Raw genomic sequence first — 26,508 nt, forward strand, 5'->3', positions numbered from 1 at the left:
ATGTTTAAAAAAAATGCTGTTTCTGACAAAATTTTAAATCTATTGCTTATCGATTTTTATGTAACCATGCATGGAAAAAGATAAATACATTTATTTATCATAGGTTTGTTTGTTTAGGATTTATATATTTGTTTATATTTTTTTTGTGTTTCACAAAAAATATTTTGATTAATTTGTTATAAGTTGCTTCTTAGAATAGCTTTTCAAAGCATTATTAAATAATATTAAGAGTTATTTAGATAAAGAGAAACAACAACAAAAATTAAATAAAATATATTCCCACAATTTTATTGTTGTTGCTCAGCTGCTGTTTTTATTTGTATTTGGCAGTGGCAACAAAAGCAAGAGTAAGACCAAGAATGGCAAATGCCACTCAACACTCAACATGCCAAATACAAACACAGAACTGAAACAAGAGCAAGAACGAAAACAAGGTGGTAAAAGGGGGCGTGGCTGGGGGAGTCGAAAGGGGAATCCCAGGGCATATTGATGGCAGCAGAAGTGTAAACAGGAAACGTGATATTTGACAGATGAGTGTAGATATTTAGATACCAACATAAATACTACTTATGCCCTGAGAAACCACCCCGTGCAACCATTCCTTGTCCCAGCCCCTTAAATTCCGCCCTACACCTAAATCTACAGCCCCTTATTATACACTTGCAAATAATGTTGTTCTTTTTCTATTTTATTAAAAAAAAAGGGCATTTGGTACTAATTTTATATTATCTTCTATTATAATCAACTATGTTCATATTTCTAAATTTAAATCAAATGCGTATGCTATCAAAGATCTCGGAAATAAATTAATTACTACACAAATGAAATTATCTTTAAAAGTCCATATAAACGTTATTACACATTTTAAATTAGTTTTATATTCACAAAACCAATTAAAGTATTTGTTTAATTTGATTTGTCACTGTACACCGAATTCTCCAGTGTTTGCCGACTCCTCCGCAGTCAGTGTCTCTGGTGTCTTATTGATTTTCTGCTATAGCTTTCACTTGCCGCAATTTGAAGTGCGACACACAGATACTCACGCACACCGACGCAGGCTCGCACAAAAGCGAAAAAGAGATTAAAAGGGAGGCGGCAAGAAGGCAATGAAAGGAAGGAGCCGCAAAGAGAGACATGATGCGAAAAGAATCGAAAAGTAGTAAATATTATAATGGATTAATCATGAATGCTTTTTTTCCCCATGTTACTACCTATTTTAATCTTTATTTGTCACTTATCACAAAAAAAAGTTTTATAAATTTCATATGTATAAGTAAAAAAAATCGTTTATAGGCTAAATTTATTAAGCCAGTGTATGAACCATTATCTTCTAGATTAAAAATAACCTTTAAATCATAAATTTAACGTTTAAATAAAATTTTTCTGGAAACAAGTTGAAACTATTTATTATTAGTCATTTTACCTATAAGTATCCAAAATTTTCAACTGTATAAACTTTATTGTTTTACCACTTTATCTGCACATACAAAACCAATTTGGTGCTCTTTGCCACTCAGGCGTATGCTCGGTAAAACCCATCGAGCGCTGAAAACCGCACTGAAGGCAAACCACAGTGAAAGCTCGCCACCGACGGACGCAGATTTTCAGATTTTCCTTTTGTGACTTTCCACGCCACTTGAAGAGCTCTGAGATCTATTGCATACTTTTGCGGGCGGTGACAAATGTCGAAGAGCTCGCTAAACCAGAAATTAATCAATAAAACCGCTTTGATTGTGGCTGACAAATACATATATCCTAAGAATTCGATGTTGAAAGTGGATTGTGGTTACAATCAGAAATACACACAGTGTATAAGCAAATTAAAAAAAGCTCATTTTGAACTAGATTTAAGACAAATGCATTTCCAGTTGAAATAATAAAATTTGTGAGCCCCTAACGCTTAAAACGCTTTTTCTTAAACTTAATTCGATACAATGTGTTAATAATATGAAATGCACCGTTAAGATAAAACATTACTTATACAGCAATTAATCAGTTCAATACACACATTAAATAACCATAATTAATCACTGACTCAAACTAAAGGAAAATTTATTGTCAATTTCTGCAATTTTAGACGGGAGTGGTTTTAATTTGTATTCGCAAATAGTTAATTATAAATTCCATTTAACCCCCTTATGGTGAATTAAAAATATAAATATTTAAATCACAATGTGCGCATAAAACGAGATCGCATGGTCTAAAGAACAAGTATCCATTTATCTCCCCGTCAATTGCGCACTTGATGCTTAATGACTGACAGATTTCCATTCAACAGCCCCTCCTCTCGCCGTTTCGATTATTTTATACTTTCACAGCGAAACAAAGAAAATGCTTAAAAAATATATTTATAACGTACGGTAACGAGCGAAAAAAAGGAGAAATAGGTAAGGAAAATATGATATGGAAATGAGTTTGCATTTTACTCACAGTCATAATAGTCGTATCCATCCGCTTCGCTGGGATTATTGCTGCCCATGATTTTGCCAAAAACTGTGGAGAACAGAGCAAAAAATAGGAACGTCAAGTGGGGTGCAAAAAAAAGAAACAAGAAAGCGATTTAAGAGTCGCAATGGCGGCCAAAGGGTTAACAACAACGTGGACAACAGCAACACAACGGATAAATCGCAGCAATTCAATTAAAATCGCTGACACAGAGTCAAAGTGATGGCCAAGTGAGGAAAAGGCGGTGGGAAACGGCGAAAATCGAAGTGGAGCTGGCGGAGATTGAGGCGAATGAAAATAGACGCTAAAAGGTTTAAATGGAAATGCAGCTTGGGCAACATAAATACATTTACGGATGGAGATTCGTACTTATCCGGGTATAACAAGGTGGAAAAGTAGTCCAGCAATCACATCTAAAAGCCTGTCCAATTGGTAACAAAATGGCAATTCATATTCACTTTTATTTTCAATTAATATATACACCATAGAATCAAAAAATGACATTACTTAAACGTTTGAAGATTAAAAATGTACTGATTGGGCTTACAGTAATTAAGTTTTGCCACACCTGTTTTGCTATTCACCTTAAAAAGAGAGAATTTCAGAGATGAAGTGAATGAGTATTACCGTGAGAGTGCGTACCGTTCCAATAACTTTCCACGGAGTGGGAGAGCAAGAAGATCAAAAGATAGGCAATAGAAATACAACGACAAAAACAACAATCAATTACCGAACTAAACAGTTATTTGATACAGTCATCTTATCGGAGTAAAATTATACATATGTAGCTGTATTACACAAATCTTAATTACGCCTGCAAGGTAAGGGCTATGGCCAAGTTGCTTACATATAGGTGTGTTTAAAAGTATTTACACAACTCTAATGATAGGATTTTTATAAATTGTGTAAATACTTTTGACCACCACTGTATATACATACAATATGTTATATGATATGATGTTGTATGATATTGGGCACATACAATGGATAAAAAAAAGTTTACGAGCATTTTATATGGATTTTTCTTACTTAATAATCTTAAAAATGATAAATGTTTATTATTACAAATAAAAGCCTCAAGCTTTTAGAGGTATGATACTGGAAAAGGGTCGCAATAAGTGAAGTTATGAAATCTAAAAATCCAGTTTTAGACTTATACATATGTATATAGACTACTCACGTTTGGCGAAGGTCCTGCGGATCCGCAGGAAGCAGGATCGCGAGCGGGACAGGCGGACGAGTTCCTCCGGATGCGATCCGTTCTGGATGCAGATGATCGGCGCCAATGGCGCGATGCGGCAGTGACTGCGACTGTGGCTGCGACTGCGACGCCGTCGTTCCAACAATGGAATGGCCACGAAATTCGATGCTGGCTGCAGTTGCAGTTGTTGTTGCTGTTGGTGTTGATGTTGCAGCAATTCCACTGCGCCGATTTCCGTTTCCGGTTCGCCGCTGTTGTGGTGGTTATTATTGGTGGCACTGTTGTTATTATTATTATTTATATTGCTGGTATTGATGATGGTGATGACGTTAACTACTGGCTCCCCTGCGGCTGAAATAGGATTCAATACAATCAGTATAAAGAAAATCGCGAAATAAATAATAAATTCGATTGAAAACTGAAAATTAATATTATTTCAGTGGAAACATGTGATTGACGAATTTTTGCTACAATTTCTCGTTTCTTCTTTTTCGCACATCATCTCGTAATTCATTTCAATGTACGCAACTGTCGGGATAAAAACGTATAGGTACCAGATTGGGGAGTGGGTGTTTATGTGGGTGGACTTTTCCCGGCTTTCATGTACCTGTCAATTGAATCGAATTTGTGCTGCTGACTCAAATACACTTGAGTGCTGGAAAATGTGGAACAAAATGCAATTTGCACAGCTTGCGCTCAGCCAGTGTTGGACAAATTGGAAAAGAGTGCTTGCAAATGGCTTAAAACCCCTTGGAGAATTTCCGGTAAGTCCGCATAAGGTTCCTGAATAAGTAAATTACCGTTTGCAGCAGCGCCCAAAAGCTGAATCAATAGAAAGACTTTTAAATCATAAACAGTATTCGCATGCTGCAAGTAAAACCAATCAATCAAAGAACTGCAAGCTAATTAAGTGTTAAAAAGCGTACAAGTAAAAGTGCTCAACAAATACGAATACCCAAAAAGAATCTCAGCTCACTCACTTATCATCTCAACAGCTTGGACAGCCCTTTTCCATTTGCCTCCAATGCAATTCATTTGATTTATTTTCCCTGCCAGCTGCTTAGCTATTTTCAAGTGGCAAGGGAGCTGCAACAAGGGGTGATAGCTTGGATCGGGGAAAATGGAAAGTTACGGGGACCTGAAGGTTGCAAGTGAGAAGAGCAAAAACACACAATCCACTTGCAGCTTTTTGGGTGCTTACATATAGTGCACAGTCGCAGTGCAATGGGGAAATAATTTGAAAAAAAAATGTTTATTTTATTTATTTATTTATTAAGAGTTATACGCCTAGCGCGGCAAGTTAAAAAACTTATGATAGTCACAATAATTTGTATAATTATAACATCAGTTCCTTATACAAGTACATACCAACAATATGGTTTACATAAGAAAACCATATTGAAACCATTTTTTTAAATATCTAAGCCAGTATGGTTCTGTAGCCCCTTCGGTGAAGAGCAAAACCCCTTGGACAACGTCCCTGTCCCCTTGACATGCCTGGCTAATTTTTGGCTCATGGCCAACTGCAGCTGGCTCATCTTTGTGCCGGGCTGAGGTTTTGTTGCTCCTCCGATCTCGGTGTCGTCGGTCGTGTTTATTTGTTGCACATTTCGAACTGTGGCCCAAGTGCCAACAAATGTCGCAAACGATGGCATCGCCACAATCGCAATTCAACAGGCTGGGCGTGGCACAAAAAAAATATAGAGGAAATATTGTTTAACCCTGGAATATGATTCACAAGGCTCATTTAGAAATTCCTTGGACAGGAATCATAAATAACATTGGTTTATTTACCATGAAACCCACTAAATTAAATGCATTTCTGTGGCAATTTAAATGCACTATTTCGAGTGTCGTTAATTGTGGTTCCAGCTCTTACAAATGCCAAAGGCAAAGGCACAAAGCACAGAGGATCGTAAATTTGCCCACCATGATAATTTCGACAGAAAACGATAAACAAGTTAACGGTTGGAATATTGTCAATATTATTAAAATAGTACAATACAATTTTACAATACAAACGAATCGAGGTTTTAAGTATGATTACCTAGATTATTATTATGAATTATTAAAAGAAATAAACTCTAATGAATTTGGTTTGGAATTTCAATCATTTTTATATAGTCTTTCATCAAACAAAGTTTAGATATTTTGATTATAAAAAGAAAATAATTCAATTCAATTACAAAATCTATATAGCTGTAAGAAATATTAAGATATTTGGATAAAACATAATTATTTTTTAGGAAATGCTAAAACTCGCAAGCCCCAAAAGTATACTTCCGAAAGGAAAGATTTTCTTGCTAACAAACGATGGCAAATAACATTTGAAACATGTCCGAAAATAAATATGAAGTTTTTTAACAAGGCGAAAAACAAAATTCCAGACCGCTCGTGAAAAATCTGTGTATAACTTTGTGTGCGTTATGTGTACAAAATAATGTGCATAAGCAAACAATTATTATTGTTATAATTTATCTTGAAAAACAAGTAATTTTATAACCAAACATTAGCGGAGCGATCATTTAAAAACAATCCTTACAGAAACTCGTAAAAACGCATACGAGAAGCCAGAGCCAAAATATTTATATTAATGATATGCATAAATACCCCGCCGCCTTGTAAGACCAGTTCTTTGGATCGGCGCGGAATATGTTTATGACGAGAAACGGGACGCAATCTAAACAAATTCGGCGTATGCAATAGAAACATGTTCCAGACATTGTTTAGACCTTTGGTTTTGGTCTTCGGCTTTCAAGTTTTCAGCCTTCTGGCAATTGCAGTTTGATGGATAAACTACTATACATCGATCAGCCGTAAATTGTCCCGATCGAAGGTCATTCTGTTCGCAGATATATTTCCGAAAAGATTTATTCCCTCGCGGATTATCAATCCAAAAGGTAATTACATTGAGGGCAATCGATTTGAATAGAAACAAAGGGTAGTTTCACTGTGTGGGCGAAACTTCTGTTTAACTTATTTCCATTTTTTCCCCTGGTCATAAATTTTTCACTCCTATACTTAAAATATTGACTTTGCTGATTTTCAAAGCAATTTTAAAACATTCCAAAGGCAAAACCATTTATTGTTTAATTTTTTTAAGTATTAAAACTAGAATAATTTTTTTAATTAATTACTTTTTCCATTTATTTTTTATAATCAAAGCCATTAAATTTAGCTATTACTTACACATTAAATTAAATAATACATAAAAATGGCTTTTTTATTGTGGTTTCTGTTTTTAGGCCTTAATGACAGTAAAAAATATTGTATAAAATATATTCCATTATTTTTTTGGTCTTATTCAGCAAAGGAAAATCACAGTGACCTCATAAAATATTCTTATTCCTAGAAATACGATTTTCCTGCAGCATAGTGTTTGTTTTTGCATCTGTCATTGGCCTAATTTCAGCCTTCTGCAACATTGCAAATCGATCAAAGAGCAGTGGGCAGAGATTGAGATTCAAACTTTGGGCATCGCGGTCTGACAGTTAAATGAACATATTTCACATATCACATTTTCCCGCACATTTTCCCCCCTGCAAAAGAATAAGACAATAAACAATAATAAACACACATACACACACACAAGGGAAATCATGGCAAATTGTTTTCCCAATACTAAATTTTTTTTGCTTCGAACGATTTCCGTTTTCGATCGAGCAAATCTTGTTCCGTTCAATGAAACGAAGAGAGTCATTAAACGGGGCAACATCAAAGATCTTGGATGGGTTCTTGATAATTTTAAAATTTTTCACGGGTAAGTTGTGGGTCCAAAATCTTGTGGCAACTCGATTTTTGGTAGTGCATATTTATGTTATTTTATAGTCTCCAAATTTACCTTTAAATTTTTAAACCCATTTATAATTTTTAAATTTCCAAAAAAAAAAAATCAAAAACAAATTTAGCAAATCATGAATTTTAATCAAGTTTAAGTTTAAATCAAATTTGAAAAAAAAATAAAATAGATTTCTATAGTAAATCGGATTAAGACAAATGCACTTTTTACAAATTAAAAACTTAATGCTATGTTTATTTGAAAAAAAATTTTATATACCTTGTTGTTATTAAAAATATAGAATATAGTTCAAAGATTTAACTTTAACGCCTATGTCTATGCAATAATTAAAAGAACGTCCACATTTTTAAGATATAAAAAGCGAACTTTAATGTGATATGTGAATATTGCACAAGAAATACAAGTCGAGACCTGCTACCCCTTTCCTTTTTTTTTACAGCACATATCAAATATTTGGTTAGCTTTTTAGGACCAGAACACATGTTGCTCTAGGCCAATTAACGGTCGGAAAAGTTTCTCTGAGGTGTTTTAGATGATATTAACATTGAAATATATTTATTTATTCAGTTTTGATAATCGCACTATATAGCAGCGATTATGTTTGGTATGGGGCCAGGTGATGGCGTATTCTCAGGGTGTCGGAATCTATTTTCAAATGCGATTCGCAGGCCATTCGAGGCGCCATGGGTGGTCATACTTCTCTGGTTTCGAGGAAAAGCTCTTTTTCCTTTTCCTTTTTGGTTTTCTTTTTTTTCCAATTGAAAATCGCTTTGATCGCTCTGTCGGCAGGTGGCAGTGGCAAAACAGCGGTAACATAAAGTATGGATGGAAGTGCAATTGAAATCAAAATTAAATAAATTCCTTTTCCCATTCCGGTCTGTGGAAATTGCTGGACAAGCAAACAGGAATTCACCGGGGGAAATTGCCCTCTTAATTTGCGGGTAAGCGCAACATTCTGGATGAAAACTTAAAATCAAACAAACACGAAAACAATTGGTCAAAATCAAATTAAAACCGCTGACTACGAGAGTTTTTCATCCAAAATGTTGTTTATCTGGCAATTTGCTTTGTTTTGCATTTAGTCTACTAAATGGATAAATATAGACCATAAAGATAATAATACACAAGTTTGAAGGGTGAACCCAATCAATCGGAAGAGGAATTGGTGGCTATAGCCAAATATCTGAGTATCCTTTAAATTGAATCGAAAATTTTTTTAGTTCTCTTATTAAAGAAAGAAAATAGTTCTCTTATTAAAGGTAAATTTTATTAAGCAATATAGACAACTACTTTTTCTAATGTTTAAGCACATATGTATATATTCTAAGATTATGAATGCCACAACTGGAACTACTAAAACTATTTTCCAAATTCCTGAATGAAAGCCAAAAAAATCAATATAAAAACTTACAGATGTCCACAACATCCGATGGCGCCTCCATTTCCATAGCATTCAGTACTTCCGGCATTTTGGCTATACACTTTACGAATTTCTGTTTATTTACGACTACTTTTATGTGCTGGCGAAACTCCTTTAACAATCCGGCGAATATTATTCACTGCGCAAACATTGCAGGTGTTTCTGTATTTGGCCCACAGTTGATTGCATTCGGAAAAGGCTAAAATTAGTTTTAGACCAAGACCAAAGCAAATCCAAAATAACAACAAAACAAATTGAAAAAAAAAATCAACCGTAAATGTTACACACACTGTGAACCGAGCCAAAAACTATATCACAGAAGTGTGACATAAGATAAAATTAACATGCCAAATTTGGATTATTGGGAGTGCACTTAATGTATGCTGGAATTTTCGTTACAGTTGCGGTGGTAATTCGAACTTTTCACTTTAGGCTCCACTCATTTTCTATGCTTTTAGCACAAGTAAAAGGTAAACGGTAATTTTCTATTCTTTAAGTGCACCGAATGAGGTGTAAAACAAAATATGCATAGATCTCGTGTTCTTCCCGGACTTTTGATCACGTCTGTTTGCGCTGACGGCTGTCCGGTTAATGTTTTCTTTTACTTTCCATTTCGTGATTTGGCTTTGGCATCCGGCTCAATTGCTCTCAAACTGGAATTTTGCGTGGGAGAAATTGGAAGGAAGAGCGGATAAGTCGGGGGAACAACAGCGGAGAGAAATCGGCGATCGGTCAGATTTGCCTTCGGTTCCGCTCAGTTGGTTGCCGAGTTGGAACCAGAGAGTGCCGATTCAGAGAGAAAAAGGAAACTGCAGAGATGTAATTAACTCCAAATAAGCAAATCATTTGAGTAATAAGTATAAAAAAAACTTATACAGTATGTATTAGATGTATGCAACAATCTATATAATTTATACATATATTGTATACTGCACATTTTAAATTTAAGAACCTCAATAATCTTAAAAATAAATTTTATATTTATTTACGCAAAAATGAGGAAAAAAAATGTATTATACATTTTCTGTAATCTTCATAAAATATGTTGTACATATATTAAAATTATTTCTCACTTTCAATATCAGTTAATTTCAGTCTGTTTTTGTTAAATTTATTCTTGCAATTTAAGAAATCTCTCTTTTCAATCTATTTGCTGTTTTAAAATGTAATTGTTAAACAATATTTCTTACCTTGATATATGCGAAATTTTATGTATTTTAATCTTTCTAAACAAACATTTTTTTATACGATTTTCGCCAGATTGGCATAATTTTTGTCGCTCTTTTGCACCCATCTCCATTTTATTGAAGAAAATTGCAATCAATTCACATTTGCAGCTGACAGGGCAATGACAACGCCAACGTTAAATGGCAAAATGAAAACTATGAAATTCCCGTATAGAAAAGACAAATATTCAGAGACAGAGCGAGGTGCACCGAATTTCCTCAGAGAGGAAGCACCGTGAGTTTTCCGAGCTTTTTCATCGATTTCCATTTGCAGGTGCATCAGTCGATCGCCAGCGGTTTGTGTTGTTGTCTGCGGTTTTCACTACGGAATTTCAATTACGAGTAAAATGCTCGCAACTTGTCGGCCGTTGGCCTGTCATTTCATTTGTCCCCTTTTAAAATGCTGAAAAGTTAGGCAGGAGTTGGCACTGGAATTTGTCAAGCAGAAAATTGCCTTCTATGACATTTATGCGGAGCTATGAATGTCAGGTACACTCAAAAATTACCTTTTTGATCTAAAACTTTCTCTTCTTTAAAATGTGTCATGCTATTTTTTTGTAGGTCTAAAACTTTATTATAAAAGATAAATGTTTTTAAAGATTGCAAAACCCAAAATCCATTGCTAAAACATTTTAAACCAAAAGGACTTAAATTAGGTTTTCAGTGTGGAGGTAAGGGTGCTCGACATTGAACTGTCAGTATTTATTTCAGATATTCAAAATAAAAGTTATTGGTCTGACAGACAAATTTGTTTTTAATTTCACATTGATAAGGGTTAACATTGAACCTGTAAGTTCAAGGCAACCAAAGCAATTGCGATTGCAAAGTGCTTAAAAAAGATCCCTAAATTCCTTTTTTTTTTCATTTTGAAATTCCTCAATAAATACCAGATGGTATGAAAAATCGTATTCCATATAGCTTATGGTGTTTGAAATATTTATAGGATCTCTAGTATATAGCTTTGTCAGATCCACTTTGCCCACTCCCATTCGAAATCACATTTCCCAATCCGATTTCGCGGCAGACAATTGCCGCATTAATTATTATGATTGGCAATTAAGTTTAACGTCGGTGGGCGTAACCCAGCCCCCACTCACACGAGGTGTCAAAATGGAGCCAGCAGGGCAGATTCAATAATTTACTTAAATACGTTAGTGGCTGTTGATATTTAAAAATGGCAACGCGAGGCCAAAAAAAATAAATGTAGAAAACAAATCAAATAAACAAGGGCAGACAAAAATTTTCGAATCGCAAATCTCTGACGCCACAGAAACAAGTTAAGGCAATAACACAAAACATGATCGACGCAATATAAATATAATTGAAAAAAAAACTGTGCTCTCCTAGCGGCGTCACTGTTACTGAGATACCCTAGAATTTTAGGGTATCTCGGGTTTAAAAGACAACCTCAAAAACTATTAAATTTTTTGAAGGGAATAAGGAGGATTTTGTTCACTACGCAAGCACCAAATCCTTAAAAAGCAACAAAATCTTTACGAAAGGATTAATTTTTATTTTATCAACATTTATACATTTATACATTTGTTTGTATTTGATTCAAACACAAATTTTGGATACCTATCTAAAGGTTTTAAATTAGTTTTAGGTATTTAACAGTCGCTAGCTTAAGCCTAAGCCTTTCAAATGCATGAGAAATAAATTACCATAATTTTTCACTATCAGGCGCAATAAAATTGTTCGTTTTGTATAAAAACACAAAACAAATAAAATACGAAAGCCCAAACAGAAAAATAGACAACAAGCCAATGAAAGAAAAGCTACTCACCGCAAAACAAAAAAAAAACGAAAGCAAAAATATGATTATGTTCTTTGGAATTTATGGCTCTTTTAGAGTTTACAATATATGTATTATAAATTTTACACGAAAACACAAAGGAAAAACTAAAGAACATAAAACACTTTGATCTGGGCAATGCAGTATTTGTTTGTATCCGAACATTCGTCTTTTTGTTTTGTTTCTTGATGCGGTTTTTCCAGTTAAATAAATTGTAATCAGTTTACTGGAATGCGAGTTAGGGGAAATAGTTTTAAACACTTAGCTGGCGATTCAAAATTTATATGGCGGATATATCAGATTTATTGAGATTTCTTCTGATTTTTTTTTTTGGAACCGAACGCGGCAGCGGACAAAAACAAAATGCAGGGCAACGAGAGAGAAAATCAAGAAACATATTAAGAAGAAGCGGCCGCCGATCCAAAAAAGCAGGCAAAGATAAACAAAAGTTATGAGTTGGAAATAAACCAAAAATTTTGATGTTTCTCAATGAGCGCGCGTGCCTTGTTTTTATTCTTTTTTTTTACATAGTTTTCATTACGTTTCCTTATGGTGCACATTTTTTTCCAAATCTGTTGGTTTATTTTTAGCTGGAATGTGAACAATATTTCAATGAATAAAGAAGCAACAGCAACTACTCCAATTTTCTTGGGTGGCCGCTCTTAAGAATTTTTTTTACTCAATTTCTCCAAGCTGCATTTTCTCGTAAAGAGAAAGCTAACAAAAACGAAGAAAGTTATACAGTCAAATATCCCTAGTTTGAACAATCTACAAAAAATTATTAATGTGAAATAAGGTATAAGTTTTAATAACGTAATTATTATTTTATAAGCAATTTTGGTGTTTATTATTATTTAATTAACTTTAAACTGCTAATTTAAATAGAAAAACATTTAGATTTAGATTTTCAAAGTTGTTAACAGAAATATAATTTTATAATTTTTTAAACCAAAAGTTCAACATACGGACTAAAGATTGTTCGCAAAAAGTGGCTCGCAAGTGCAAAGAAAATTTCCTGAATTTGTTTCTATTTTTTTTTTTTTGGGTAATAAAAATTGATGGTCTGGTTTTTCGCTTTTGGTCGTAAATATTGTTCCTTTCTGTTGAAAAACATTTATGGAAATGTATAAAACATCTGGACACAAAGCCAAGAGCCAATCAAAGCCATTAATTAACCATAAATGACCACTAAGCGAAACTACCGAGCGGGAAAAGCTACGTGCTTTTCATTTTCCCATTAACGGGATCATCAAAATCGAGTTTTCTCCTTCGGGACAAAAACAAAAGAGAGTGGGCACTCTCTCTGCTGATATTTAAATCAGGAACTGGTATCTGGTGCTTCATTAGCATGCTCGTCACGTGTCTCTGTGAATGTCCTGCTTAGTCCTTCCCTCTCTTTCTTGTCCGCTCCTCCCGTCTCTTTCTGCTGCATTGGGACTCATCAAATTATTCACTTTCCAAAAGTGCTGAGAAAGCAGCTTATGATTTTTTGTTTTTTTATTTTAATTGTCCATATATTACTCATACGTCACGTGCGCAAAAGAATAATATCTTAAACAATAATTTATTTAATCATGCAATTTTTTATGCTGACTATGATAAGTTTTTAGCATTATTAACGATCTATTAGCATAATAATTTTAGTTTTTAGTTTTAATTTCTTTACAAATTTGTGATACATTTCTAGAAGTTTTTTTTTGGAAAAACCTTAAGTTATGTCAATTGAGTTGCATTTTTATAACGTTTTCCCGTCAGCACTGTTCCCGAAGGTGCATGAGAAAGTGGGGAGAAAGTGTACGAACCGACGATGGCCTGTTAACTGGCAATGTGTGGCCCATAAGAAAGTGACAGCAGGTGAGAGAACGGAAAGAAGAAAAGGAAAATGGAGGGAAATTGCAGGACATCTGAGCATCATTAGATCAATGAAAGCGGAAGAGAAAGGTAAAGAGGGGTGCTTATGGCACTCAAAATTGCGTTCGCAATATTTTGGAGAAATGTGTCAAACTGTCTTGCCTCACTTTCACTTCACTGCTCCCTCTCACTCTTTCGATTGCATTTCCACAGTAAGGAAAATCATTTCCGCATTAAGAAAAATCATAAGAAAAAGAAAAGAGGCAAATTTGGCACACTCGACTTATTTGCTCATGAAAACGATTACATTGTTTTGGCTAACCCTTTATTACAAAAAATGTCATGTTTCACGAACCACAACCACAAAATTATTATAAAACACAATCTACGTTAAATATAATAGTAAATAATGATTAAAACAGATTAAAGAAAGATTAGATAAACTTAATTTAATAATATTTTCTGAAATATCTAACTATTTTTTATTAATATTTTTAATTTTGTAATTATATTGTATAGTAAATAAATTTTTTTTTGATTTACGTATCATATTTTTGAACATAGTACATACCAATAATTGTTTAATATATTCGGAAAATCGTAACTGTATTTTATTTATATTCTTAATTTATAAATTATTTTATGTAAATAAATTTTGTTTTGGGTTCCTTATCATATTCCTGAGTATATGTATATCTCTAAACCATTGTTTTATAGGGTTAAATTGCCATTTTATCAATGGCGCATTTGCCATATCCTGCAGCTCTTGTGTCCTTGCTGCCTTTTTGGCCAGGATTGTTGTTAAATGCTGCTGTTTCTGTCACAATAAGATGACTTGAGCTCGGGCATATTTCATGTGTCCGATTCGCTACCGCCGAAATTCCGACCCAAATTCTCCATGCGGATTTGAATATTTAAATAAACTGCTCACTGACGTGCCGTTGCTGTAATTGTTGTTGTCACTCGCATTGCGGCTGTTTAATTGTCATTTCGTGTGCAGAAACCAAAATGCCAAATAAACACAAATTTACACAAGCGACCGATTGACGTGCATAAGTGTTTGTGAGTGAGATGAGCACAGTGGTGATGAGGAAAAGGTTATCGAATCATCATTAAAAAATTTACTTTAATTTAGTATAAACTTTGACTATTTAGCCCCTAAGCTTAATTTAAAATCTATTTTACTAGCTTTTTTTTAAATATATATTTGTTTATATGTTATATACCTTCTTAAATGACTTTCACGTTAAATTTCAATAATTTATATAAATATTTATAATCTTTTATCTTGTACTATCAAACAACTAGCATATTTAATATTAAAATTATAATTTAACTAAGTATTTACTTTTAATATTTAGCCACTAAGCTTAATTCCAAATATATTGGACTAGCTTTTCTTAATCTATTTAAAAAATTATGTTAAATAAATATACTTTATTAGGCCAATTGTGCCTGTCGATCTGCATTTGTAATGGCAACCTTGAACCGCCAATTGCATTTTGGATGCTGCCAATTCGATTTGACCCGTGACTGTTGTCGGCCAGAATTGCAATCGCCGCTGGAGCATATCATTGTTAACTTGGCCAAATTATATCAGCCCGATGTGTTGGCGGTTTCGGCTGTTTCGACCGTTTTGGGTGTGTGTGTGCTTCTCAAATTGCAGTCTCAATTTTACCGCTGGCCTATCGAAAATTAAATTTGCAAACGGAACAAGCGAAAATAAAATGTTCGCGCTTCAAAATCGGTAAAGTAAATGGCGAAAAATGTGTGAAATTGTCCACTTGTAAATGGTTTCATTATTGTTTGATTTAGCTTGTCTTTTTGGAGGTATATTTTTGGAAATAGGCTGAGAATTATTTACTTTTTCAATTTATTTTTTATTTATCAGTGTTGTTGTTATTTTCTTGATTTTGGTAACTTTCGCCAAAAGTGCTCAAAAAAAAAACCAAGAAAGGCCAACAAATTTCCCCCTATGACCACATAAAAGGCCAACTGAAGATCTCCGATAGTGAGGACCCTGACCAGATCAGACTCGGCATTGGCCTCCAGGATGCTCAGCCGCATCTTAATGTCCACCTGGGATTTCTCGTCGTTGATCCATTAACAATGAGTCCCACGCTGAGCGCTCTTAACAGAAGAGCATTCACGGCATCTTCCCAGGGTGAATCGCGCGGCATTACATACGAGATGGTATAATACTTGGGACACTCCGGCACAACCCAAATCTGGCGAAGCAATGTGAAGCGCGAGGATTCGAGGACCAAAGAGGTATATCTGGAGACGCCAGCCTTGCTCCTGTACTTGGCCACCTCATCGATGACATCTGCCCGAAGATCACGGTTCCAGGTGAGTTTATTATTGAGACTCGCGAACAATGGCGATGTTTCGCTGAAAAACAAATCATCCGCCATCGAGGAGTATTTGTAGACCACCTTCAGGCCACTGTCATCCAGCTCCTGCATGGTATTGATATCCTTGTAGTACAGCGGATGTATGTAGACGGTGGCCAAACTGGACTCAAAAATGGCACCAAAAATCACACTCACCAAGCACAGCGACCCGATGAACATGCGCTCCGCATAGCTCGCTGGCAGGTGGCTCAAGTTGACCCGAACCCAAACCACCCAAGTGTCCACCACTATGCCCAGTGCCTGGCCCCAAAGATGCTGATTGCCCACCCTGACTATCCTCAGTTTCAGGTTGATCACCCTGAATGTTAGCCAAATCAGAGCACAGGCGAAGGCGGTCAGAATGAAACCCAACCAAATGTCGTAGCCAACGGCGAAAATGGGTAATATTGATTGGGGTATACGTCTAGCCTTTGGCACATAGATGCACAGCTCATCGTCGTAGACGGCCACTGTGAAGTCCATGTACTGCTGCACCAGATAGTCCTTCACAAAGAATCCCGTCAGACAAATGTCCAGGCCATCGTTGATGATCGATCCTATGGCGCCATTATAGCTGCCATTCGCATTGCGTTCTCTGTCAAGAAAAGGTTGTGAAAAGGAGGTAAAATTAAATTATATTAATTAACTAACTAATTTCTAAATTTTTAAACTGCAGTAAGAGTCATAAAAATAATTAGAGTTTCGTAATTACTTTTTAAAAAAGTTCCCAAGTTTAAGTCTGGAAAATTTAATAAATTAATATCGTAATGGCATTCTGTTTTTCACTGCATACTTTAAGACATCTTTACAAATGTTTCTTTACCCTAGTTGTTTCTGTACAATTTATTTATATATGCATTTATAGAAAATATCAAAATAACATTTGTTAATTCACACATTTTTGTTTGTATATATAAAACCCAACTAAAACTTAAATTTAAAAACAAAATAATTAAAAAAATATTAAAATTCGTAAACAAAATTACAAGAAACTTACCCGAAATAATTTTTATCTGGCTGCTGGAGCAGCATGGTGAAATTGAGTCGCTCCTGGAGCATTTGGGCCACCAGAAAGTCCACCCCAGTGACTCTTGTCAGCAGGCCAGTACTCTTATCGATTTCCGGTCGAGTGTACACGGACTTGAACATCTGAATCCGCATGGGATAGCCATCCATGTCGTGGAAGAGTAGTTTTTCCAGGGACTCGGAGCCAAGATATCGCACCAAACGACCGAAGGCGGAATCGCGACGCTTGAAAGGATCATAGATCCAAATACCCTTGTTGGTGAGAAAAAAGCGATTGTAGATTTTGTGCAGCATCCACAACTGGCGGCAGCTGGCCTCCAAATCAAGTTGTTCCTCTGAGCTTAAGTCCTCGACTTGATCCGCCAGGATATAAAAGAAAACACCTGCTTTCTGGTTGGGTGCAGCTGCTCCACGATTCGATATGAGTTGGCCCAAACTCATCACCAATACCAGATTATCCCGCCCAAAGGGATCGTCCCTCCAATCCTGACTTTCCTCGTACGTGTGGATGCTCAAGGGCTTCTGCGATTGATGCAGGAACCACTGGACATAGGGATTTGCCTCATCCTGGTTTTCTTTACCCATCCGCAGCCCCAGATTCAGCTGAGGCAAATCCCTGATGGGTTCCGCCAGAAGTCCATTCAGTTGGCTCAAGTTAGAGGGTTTTTCCAGCACGAGCAGCAGGAAAAGCGATCCAAGCACCGCCATTCTATCGGGTTTTGCCGGCACAAATGACTCGAGAAGTTGGCCAGTATCCCAAGCGGTAGCAATTTATCCTTTCCTATCCTATATCCATAACTTCGCCAGCCAATTTCTGTTTTGACACCTGCAATTTTGTTTGTTTGCTTGCGCGCAATTAGAGAATCGTTATGTCTGTATTTCTTGAGTCGAACAGCTCCTAAGCAAACATCATTATTATACCCTGTAATTTGGGGTCTCATTCCCTAGGAATCACTTAGGAACTTAAACCTTTGTTAATAGATTTATTGGAATAGAATAATATTTAAAAAAACGTACACTCGAAATATGACACATTTTAATTTATCATAGCAAATATTTACTATGATATGTAATGCTTAATAAAATTAAAATAAAAGAGTCTTAAATATGTAATCATCTAGTTTTAAGAAAATATAAAATACCTATGTGTTATATTCAATTTTATAACATTTTTTAGGTTAAAAAAAATCTTCTGTAAAATTTGTAACAAAAATTAGGTATGTTTTCAATTTTTTTTTTTAATTATCTAATGTGCGTTAATAAAGGATATCAATTCATTCTTAAACCTTTCTCATCTCTTACCAGTTTTTATTTTTTCATTTTGTATTGGAAATCCGTTGTCACATCCATTCCCATTGTTGTGATTTTTCATTCAATGCCAAATCAAGTCGACTGGCCAGAACGCGAAAATTTAAGGAAAAGCTAAGAGAAACTCGATGACGATTTTCCCCAGCGAGATTTTTCGCTGTTCAAGTTAAGCGGTGCGACAAAAAACGCAGTGGTGGTATTGCATAGGTTTATAACAATTATCAGTTTATATTTTGAAATTTTAATTGGTGGTATTTAAAATAAAAAAATAATATTGTTCTACTGAAAATATGTATTTCAAAATGTAATTATGATTATCTCAAGAACTTAAATATATTTTAGAATCCTAGATTGTTTATTATATTGTAAAAGGATTTAAATCTCATATTAAAATTTTAAAACATATTGAGTCCAACTTTTTAACTGAATTTTAAATTAATGTTGCATTAAATATCTCAATGATGAAAACACATATTTTCACCACTGTGCTCACATTTCATTGGGCAACTGCGTTAAAAAAGTTCGGGTTCAGCTCACCGTTTCCTTTTTCCAATTCAGGTCCCCATTCAGAGCCATAGCCATATGTATTCAGACCATGTATATGGACTATAGACGAGTGCCTGCTGTCCGATAACCGCCGAGTGCCGAGTGCAGCAACAAAAAAACTTCGCCCTGTGTAGTTTTGAAAATGAAAAATAAATTGGAAAATTGAAAAAAGCAATTCATCGCATTAGGAACGTGCACTGAATGGCGTGGAGGACGGAGGGGAGGGTTGTCCCGTCCCGGGGCGGATGTTTTGATACCCGCCCGTCCCCGCCGACGAAGCCCCAATTGACAATGCGAGTTTTTATCGTCTTTGTGCCAGGTGCGTCGACTAGACAATGGACACAATGGAGGCGAGACGGGACGAAGCGAGTCCTTGTCCAGGACTCCGTCTCACGTTCCGCCTCTTCAGGACTTATACTTCCATGTCCAGTGTTGCCGACACTGCTAATTTCCCGTCAAATGTGGCAATTCACGAGGGTCGCGAAAGGGAAACTTTTCGGTTTCGTCCTCGATTCTGAGCAAATAATGTTAGGAATGAGGATAAACACCAATTCAGAAATCGATAGGAGTCAAAAGTATGCTTTAAAATGTACTACACAAATTTCTATATTTGCCACAGAAACCACAACGGATTTGAAGTGAATTTAAAAGGTGTCTAAGAGTATGCAATGAAAATTGAGAAATTCGACTTTTGCAATAAACCTATTGAAGTTTGGGTATACAAAAATATTGTACAGTAAACATTGCATACTTTTAGACACCTTTAGTAGGAATTTAAACTAAGTGATTTCTCTAGCACCCCCGTTAAGATATTATATTAGTTACACACTTATGGAAAGCTTAGAAATATTTGTCCAATGTATAATTAAAAGAGTAATCTAAAATTAAGTGTTTTGTAAAACACTCCAAAGTTAGGATATATTTTTGACCGACAATTACGGTTGGTATTATTGTCGGCTACAGTTTCCATATTTCTCCATCATCTCCCCTGCGTTTTCCTTCTCATTTCTGAAATTCCAGGACCGCGTACTGCATTCGGCACAAACGAGCTGAGCTTTAATGGCCAAGCGATAAAATCAAATTGAAGTTCTTTTCCGACACTTACAAAGGAGTGAAAGGGAAAAGGAAAGTGGGTGCAACGTTTCACTCGTTGAATGTTATGACGAGCAGCGATGGGAAGCACCTAGGTAATTGTGCCAAAATATTACAAAATATATGTTATGAAAATTCAAAACCAAAGTGTTTACTTGCTTATGAGACACATAAATTATATTTAGGGTTTCTAAGTAAAATAAATATTTTGCTTTGTGTAGATGTTTATACAAGTACTTAAGAAAGAACAGCTAAGCGATATTATAATATTTCAAATTTTGTTTGCACTTAAACTAAAATTGTATAGTTTTGTTAATATTGACAAAAATAGTGTACCTTCACTGTGGTCGCACCAAAAAGTACCTTTCGCCACACTGATGACGTTGCGGCCATTGTGTGCACTTGAGTGAGAGTGAGTGAGTGAGCGAATAAGAGTGAGACGTGCGTAGGCAAGGGGCAGCAGAAAGATGGAAAATGCGGGGGAAATCCGAGGAAAACTGCAGCGATGAGGCGATGAAATCATTTGTTACCTGGCACGTGAAAATGAAATTTTTGAGCGAACATCAGCTTGAAATTCGATTGGCCATTGTGGCGAAATGCGTTGTATACCTTCGTTTATACATTCATTTTATTTGCCTCCTGCAATTTTCCTTAATGTTCTACTATTTAAAAAAATTCGTTTAACCACAAATATCCAGCGACTAGTGAGATACCTTTAAAAGAATATAAAAATATGTATCACTGGTCATGAGGCTAATTTACAAATTTATTTAGGTATGCAATTTTTTAGTGTCTTCCGTTATATGTTTTAACAATAATCATTTTTAATTACTTTGAGCAAATAAAGTTATCGTTCCTCCATTTGCTTCGTAAAAAATATTCGTTTCAAATAGCTGCGTATTTTGTGGCTCTTAAAGTTAATATCCAGCCAGAAATATCCCGTTTTGGTAGCCCCACTAAATTTAGCCACAATCTCTTACCACACCCCTTTTAGGGCCATTACTTCCATTGCATTTGCTGCTTTTGGCAACGCAAATTGTTCGCAGGCGAGGAAGAAAGGAAATAACGTAAAACGGGGCAAGCAAAGTGCAATCATGTTGGATCAAATGAACTGAACTTAACCAAGTCGAAATGGGTGCAGTGCATTGGCCCAATTCCGATGGGATTACCTTCGGCTGGGCAAAGAAATCCTTGAGACTGCCCAAGCGTTAAATGCAGGATAAATATGGCCAAAATGGCCTTCAAATATGCTCTCAAGGTTTCTTTAACAAATTCCGATTTTAATTTTTTAAAGGAATAATAATCTTATTATTTTAAATGTAATTATTTTCCGATTTTGAAATATTTTTACAACAGGTACGAAATATGGTATATTTTCATGTTGAATAGAAATTCATATTAACTTGTTTATTTGAAAGTATAGTAATAAAGTAGTTTTAAAGAAGTTTTTAACTATTTAAAATAATTAGAAAAAGAATTTTATGGAAACAATTTCCGTATAGTTTTGAACATGTTTCAAATTTTTGAATATAGTTTTTTAAAGTTTTGTGAGCTCATGAATATTTTGCTGAAAGATTTTAGGTAAACGTGAACTCTATCAATTTTTTAACTTTTCTTAATCTCATGAATAAGTAAGTTCTTAGGTTAACGAGAAATCCGTTAAATTTGCTATATGTTAAGGGACATTGCTGGATTTCCTGAATCATTTAAGTTTTTGATTTCTTAGAAATTATTCTGAAATTTTTTAAGCAAATGAGAACACACATATTGATCTTAATTTTTCATAATTTTTATTTAAAAATTTAATAATATGCTTAGGGTAACACTAAATATAGTCAACAAGAAAAAAAAATGGTGTGGCTAATGCTGGACTAGTCAGGGATCCGTTCCTATCATCGTGTGTGCTTTGTGGTTAGTTAGTGCTCCATCTCCAGGCCGAAGGTGGTGCGCATCCGCTCGAGGGCCGAGGCGGGGAAGCCCCGGTCGAGCAGCTGCCGCTCCGCCTGCGCGATCACATCCCGCATCGTGTCCAACATCACGGCGCTCTTCTTCAGCTGCCCGCTGACGAACTTGTGCCGGAAGCGCAGTTTGGCCTTCTTGATCTTGTTATTGTAGCGCGACTTGCGGCACGACTCTGCCCGCTGACGCTGTGCGTCCTTGGCCTCCTTGACATCCGATCGATCTGAGCCGGAACCCGATCCCGAATTCGATCCTTGATCCACGACTATCTCCGATTTGAGGGGCGGCGGTGCTCGGCGTTCGACGACAATGGGATTCTCGAGGAGCATCTGGTCCACGTAGCGCTGCTCCTCGTCGGCGTAGTGCATCTTCAGATGATGCAGCTGCTGTGACACCAGCTCCTCAATTTGTTCCGGCTTCGATGACGATGATAATGGCAATGTTGTGGCGGGTGAGCTGCTCCCGTTATACGGGGCGTATACGTGACCCATGGTCGCGTAGCTCAGGGTGGGCAAATAAAGATGACTCCGTTCCATGGTAATATGATGATATTGATGATGCTGATGTAGTGTGCGTCTGCTCTCGTCGAACTTTGAAATGCTAATGCTGCCATTGCCCTACTACCAGCCCTATTTTATACCATCCCGCAGGTAGCTTAGCCATTGGGCGGCTGGCTACCTTCATGAATGGTCAGTGGGTTTTACGATCTTGTTTGTGGTGAATTTTCGGGGCACCGCCTACCTGTTTTCGGATTGGCCGACGAATCGCAGACATGTAAACAAAGGGATTAGTAGGGGGCATTTATATCTACCTGACGATGGGACCCAACGAAGATCAAGTGTGACCAAAATGATTCACCCTGATTATTGGGATACTCCGTGGCTCAAGGGTAATTCTATAGAGTACCTATAATTGGCATACGAGACAATTTTATTTACTTCAAAACAATGTTTTTTAATAGGCTCTGTATTTGGTTTGTACTTACACTTTGATAAACTTAATATATTTTCTTGTAAATAAAAATTTTAACTTTTAATATTGTTGTTAAATTCCAGTTTAATATTTTCAAAGCACAGGCTTATTAAAAATATAACATATTCTTAAATAATTTTCACATTCTTCGTTGCAACAAAATTTTATTGAATTTGTTTAAGAAATTAAATTTAACGTAAAATTGCTTTTAATATAAAAATAATAGTACTGTACTTTTTATTTGAAATTTAAGTATATTTTAAGTTTAAAATTTGTATAAATTTGTTCTTAGGATTGAATAATTATAAGATAATAAACTGTAAATAAAGGTGTATTAAACCAATACCATCAACAATGCTTAAGAATATATATTTGTTAAAGCAAAATACAATTTAGATGCAAATGTAAATACACCTATGAAATCCATAATAGTCACAAGGTTAAGTTCAGCTGGTCTTTTATCGCCCAACCACTCCCTGATTTGGCTTATCTGACCTGGAAGTGTCAACAAATGTTGGGAATTTGTGGAAAATCAACCTGCTCTAGCAAATATACATCCGTCCAACTGGGGGATCAGCCGTCTTTATGAGATAAGGGCCAATCGAATGGCGTTCTACCTGCATTGGTTATCTATCTGCTCGGTTTTCCCTCCCAGGTAGCCATTTACAGGGGTCAATTTCGGTAGGGACACAAACAAGTTACGGCTTGTAACAGGCAGTGGGGGGTGGGATTTACCCATAAATCCGACGGCAGCTAGTGTAATAATTAATTTAACACCCCTCGAAATTATGAAAGGTTCAGCGACCTGCTAAAAAGGAATTAAAGGCTTCAAACGTCACAATTCATTTAAAAAACGGAGAAAAAGTATACAAGCAGTTTATAGATAATTAGATGAACAAATGAAATATAAATTTAGATAATGGAATTCAATGAATTTACAGATTTATGTTATATTTCGTATAACTATTTAATTTATTTGGCTACTGGTAGAACTCAAACTCTTGGAAACCATAACCCTTTAACATAAAATAAAAATACCTTAAAATATTAAGAGCATCTTTTTAATATCCAAACTTCCAAGTACCATCTATTAAGGGAACGACTTTTTAAATATATTACGAAAGTTGTAAAGTAAAAAGTTATATCCATTTTAAATATCCAACTTGTTAATATTTACTTCCCTGGCAAAAATGCCATATGCCACACAATACTTTATTTGCCCCCACATGTGCCAACTTGAATTACATAACATAAATCTCTTAAATAACTCCGCGGGGTAATTGACAAAACAATCGAGTATTTTTAGTGGCCGAAAGCAGTTTTAATTCGAAATTTCTCATTCAGCCAGATGGGGGCAAGCTGTCAGCGCCAGACGGACAATAATTTTCAATTTTTCCCATTTTCCATTCACCATTAGACATTTGCCATGTGAACAATAAAATCGACGGCGCTGCGTATGGGTGGCAAATGAGAAAATATGCAGACAAGTATAATTAAAAAACCATTTATAATCATTTTCGACCAAATCCCAGTTGACCGGCCCCCACTATTTCCCCCAGAACCCCTCAGGAACACTTGAAGCCTGACAATTTTCCAGCTGGAGGGGTGTTAAATAAATAGAACTAGAAGATAGGTCTAGTTTTGAATACCGAACTTCGGAACACCCTTGCAGTTTGACATTCTTCTTATCAAAGCAAAAATTGTGCCTAAAACTAATATAATATAATATAAAATATAGAATAGGTGATAATATATCTTAATATCTAGCTATACCCAATAGAAATCGTAATACCCTCAGTAAGAGCACTATAAATCGAGGAGCCAGAGGCCATAAATACACGCACATGAAGGAGACTTCGCCGCATCCCACATCCCCAAACGACATTGAATTTGAATTATGTCAGCGCAGCAATAAATTGTCCAAGGCATTAAATTAAAATATATGTACAGAAGATATCAGTTAAGGGGAAACTGCAGGAAAGGCATTAGAAGAATGTATAAATTTCAATTGCTTATTTCACTATTGTTGGTCAGAACAAATCGATATATTTAAAATTCTTCGGTTTAACAATGTTTACTTTAAATTAAACAGTACCGAAATAAAGTTTTAAAATGTTGGTAAAAGCTCAAAAAAGTATGACATTTTTGAAGTTTTATACAAAAGTTAAAAAAATAAAAAAACTGGGGATATGTCAAATACAATGCCCAATAATGATATGTATACGCCAGTATCAAATTTGGTTCTTGTCAGGGATTTTTTTTATTAATATGTATATACGAAATGTAATTCTATTTTCCATGCAGTTATACTTATTTTTATCTAATTGCAATTCTAAATTTAAATTTAAAAAATCTTACATTAATTTTCCCTCATATTTATCTACTGAACCTAAAAAATTCTGTAAGCTAACTGACATTAAGAATGTTATATAAGAACATTTGTAAAAAAAAATTGATTTGACATTACTTAATTAGTTAGTTAGTTAGTTAGTAAAAAACTTGTTAATATCCCTGATCAAAAATTCATATACATAAACAAATAGGATAGCAATGGGTTGTTTTGGCTATAAATTGTAATACAAAAATGGTTACTTATTTAATAACCGACCTTTTAAAGCCCCTAATATTGGCGCCTTGTCGTTTAAAAAGTCATTTTATTACAGCGGCTTTACAAATGTTGAGCTTACATTTAAATATATTTGTGGCTTGAATTAAAAGGTATTTACATACTAAGGAGAAACCACGCGGAATCTAAAATGGTACCTACGAAGCTACGTTGTGTGAGGATGTAAGATCAGATATGATGGATCCATTTGGGATCTATCCGGAACAGCCACGACATCCGCAGTGGACGCACTCGACGATGCGACCCTCCTCCAACTTGGACTTGGGCACGCGGCAGATGCAGTTCGTTCCGAAATTGGTGTCCCTCGTTTGGATGCAGCGCAGGCAGCAGAGGTTCTCGTATCCTGATTTCTTCCACTTGGCTATTAGATTGCCATCGGCGATCTTCTCCTTTAGACAATAGTCGTACAGTTCCCGGCTAATGGCCTTCCGGCGATAGAACAGATCGTATATATAGCGTGTCTTCTGGTGGTGGATCTTGAAAATAGGCCACAATGATTCCGTAATACGTTTGCCCTCGTGCGGTTCCGTTTCAGCTGTTCAAGGAAAGATATATTTTATAGTTTGACATACTTTTCCAGAGAAGCCACGCTTGTTTTACCCTCGCGCATTTTTTGCTCCAGTTCCTCGAGTGTCGGTTCTATCAGTTCCCAGCCATCTGGCGGCGGTTTCCGACTGCGGCGCACCTTGGGCATCTTAAATATGCTAATTTATAACTTTAAAACTTTTAAATTTCTCTTTTAAAGACTAAATTACAGAGAAATTGTTTCAAAACTCAATTCCTGAACAGCTGTGACTTGGCGATGATACTTGACGCAAGTGTTGGTTAATGTTACACACTCATATCGAG

The 26,508-nt window shown here is 35.6% G+C and overlaps 4 protein-coding genes across 6 annotated transcripts in view; all 4 read right to left on the reverse strand.

Moving 5' to 3' along the window:
• LOC128261131 (uncharacterized) overlaps window positions 1-9,467 on the reverse strand; it is an 88,663-nt gene extending 79,196 nt beyond the window's left edge. For 2 of the 3 annotated variants that reach the window (XR_008268226.1, XR_008268225.1), the window contains exons 1-3: window positions 8,857-9,465; window positions 3,626-3,997; window positions 2,431-2,493 (exon numbers count right to left, since the gene is read on the reverse strand). Coding sequence is in view for 1 of the 3 variants with exons in the window: in XM_052994619.1 (XP_052850579.1) it covers window positions 2,431-2,493; window positions 3,626-3,997; window positions 8,857-8,914 (493 nt within the window). In the remaining 2 variants the exon portion in view is untranslated. Of the gene's footprint in view, window positions 1-2,430; window positions 2,494-3,625; window positions 3,998-8,856 lie in introns of all 3 variants that reach the window. The other variant, XM_052994619.1, reaches the window with a different exon arrangement.
• A 6,169-nt stretch (window positions 9,468-15,636) lies between these two features.
• LOC128261152 (uncharacterized) lies at window positions 15,637-17,946 on the reverse strand. The gene is given in 3 exon segments (XM_052994647.1): window positions 15,637-15,842; window positions 15,845-16,725; window positions 17,128-17,946. Coding segments are annotated over 3 exon segments (1,824 nt in total). The 5' UTR covers window positions 17,865-17,946.
• Window positions 17,947-21,919: 3,973 nt separating this feature from the next.
• LOC128261134 (protein sisterless A) lies at window positions 21,920-22,676 on the reverse strand. Its single transcript, XM_052994622.1, has one exon. It carries the CDS (start codon window positions 22,595-22,597, stop codon window positions 22,019-22,021), a length of 579 nt encoding a protein of 192 aa, XP_052850582.1. The 5' UTR covers window positions 22,598-22,676; the 3' UTR covers window positions 21,920-22,018.
• Window positions 22,677-25,654: 2,978 nt separating this feature from the next.
• LOC128261138 (protein BUD31 homolog) lies at window positions 25,655-26,497 on the reverse strand. Its single transcript, XM_052994625.1, has 2 exons — window positions 26,260-26,497; window positions 25,655-26,194 (listed from the first exon to the last, which is right to left on the reverse strand). Exons 1-2 carry the CDS (start codon window positions 26,351-26,353, stop codon window positions 25,854-25,856), a joined length of 435 nt encoding a protein of 144 aa, XP_052850585.1. The 5' UTR covers window positions 26,354-26,497; the 3' UTR covers window positions 25,655-25,853.
• Window positions 26,498-26,508: the final 11 nt, after the last annotated feature.

The sequence above is a fragment of the Drosophila gunungcola genome (assembly GCF_025200985.1).
Source record: "Drosophila gunungcola strain Sukarami chromosome X unlocalized genomic scaffold, Dgunungcola_SK_2 000056F, whole genome shotgun sequence".
Taxonomy (NCBI): domain Eukaryota; kingdom Metazoa; phylum Arthropoda; class Insecta; order Diptera; family Drosophilidae; genus Drosophila; species Drosophila gunungcola.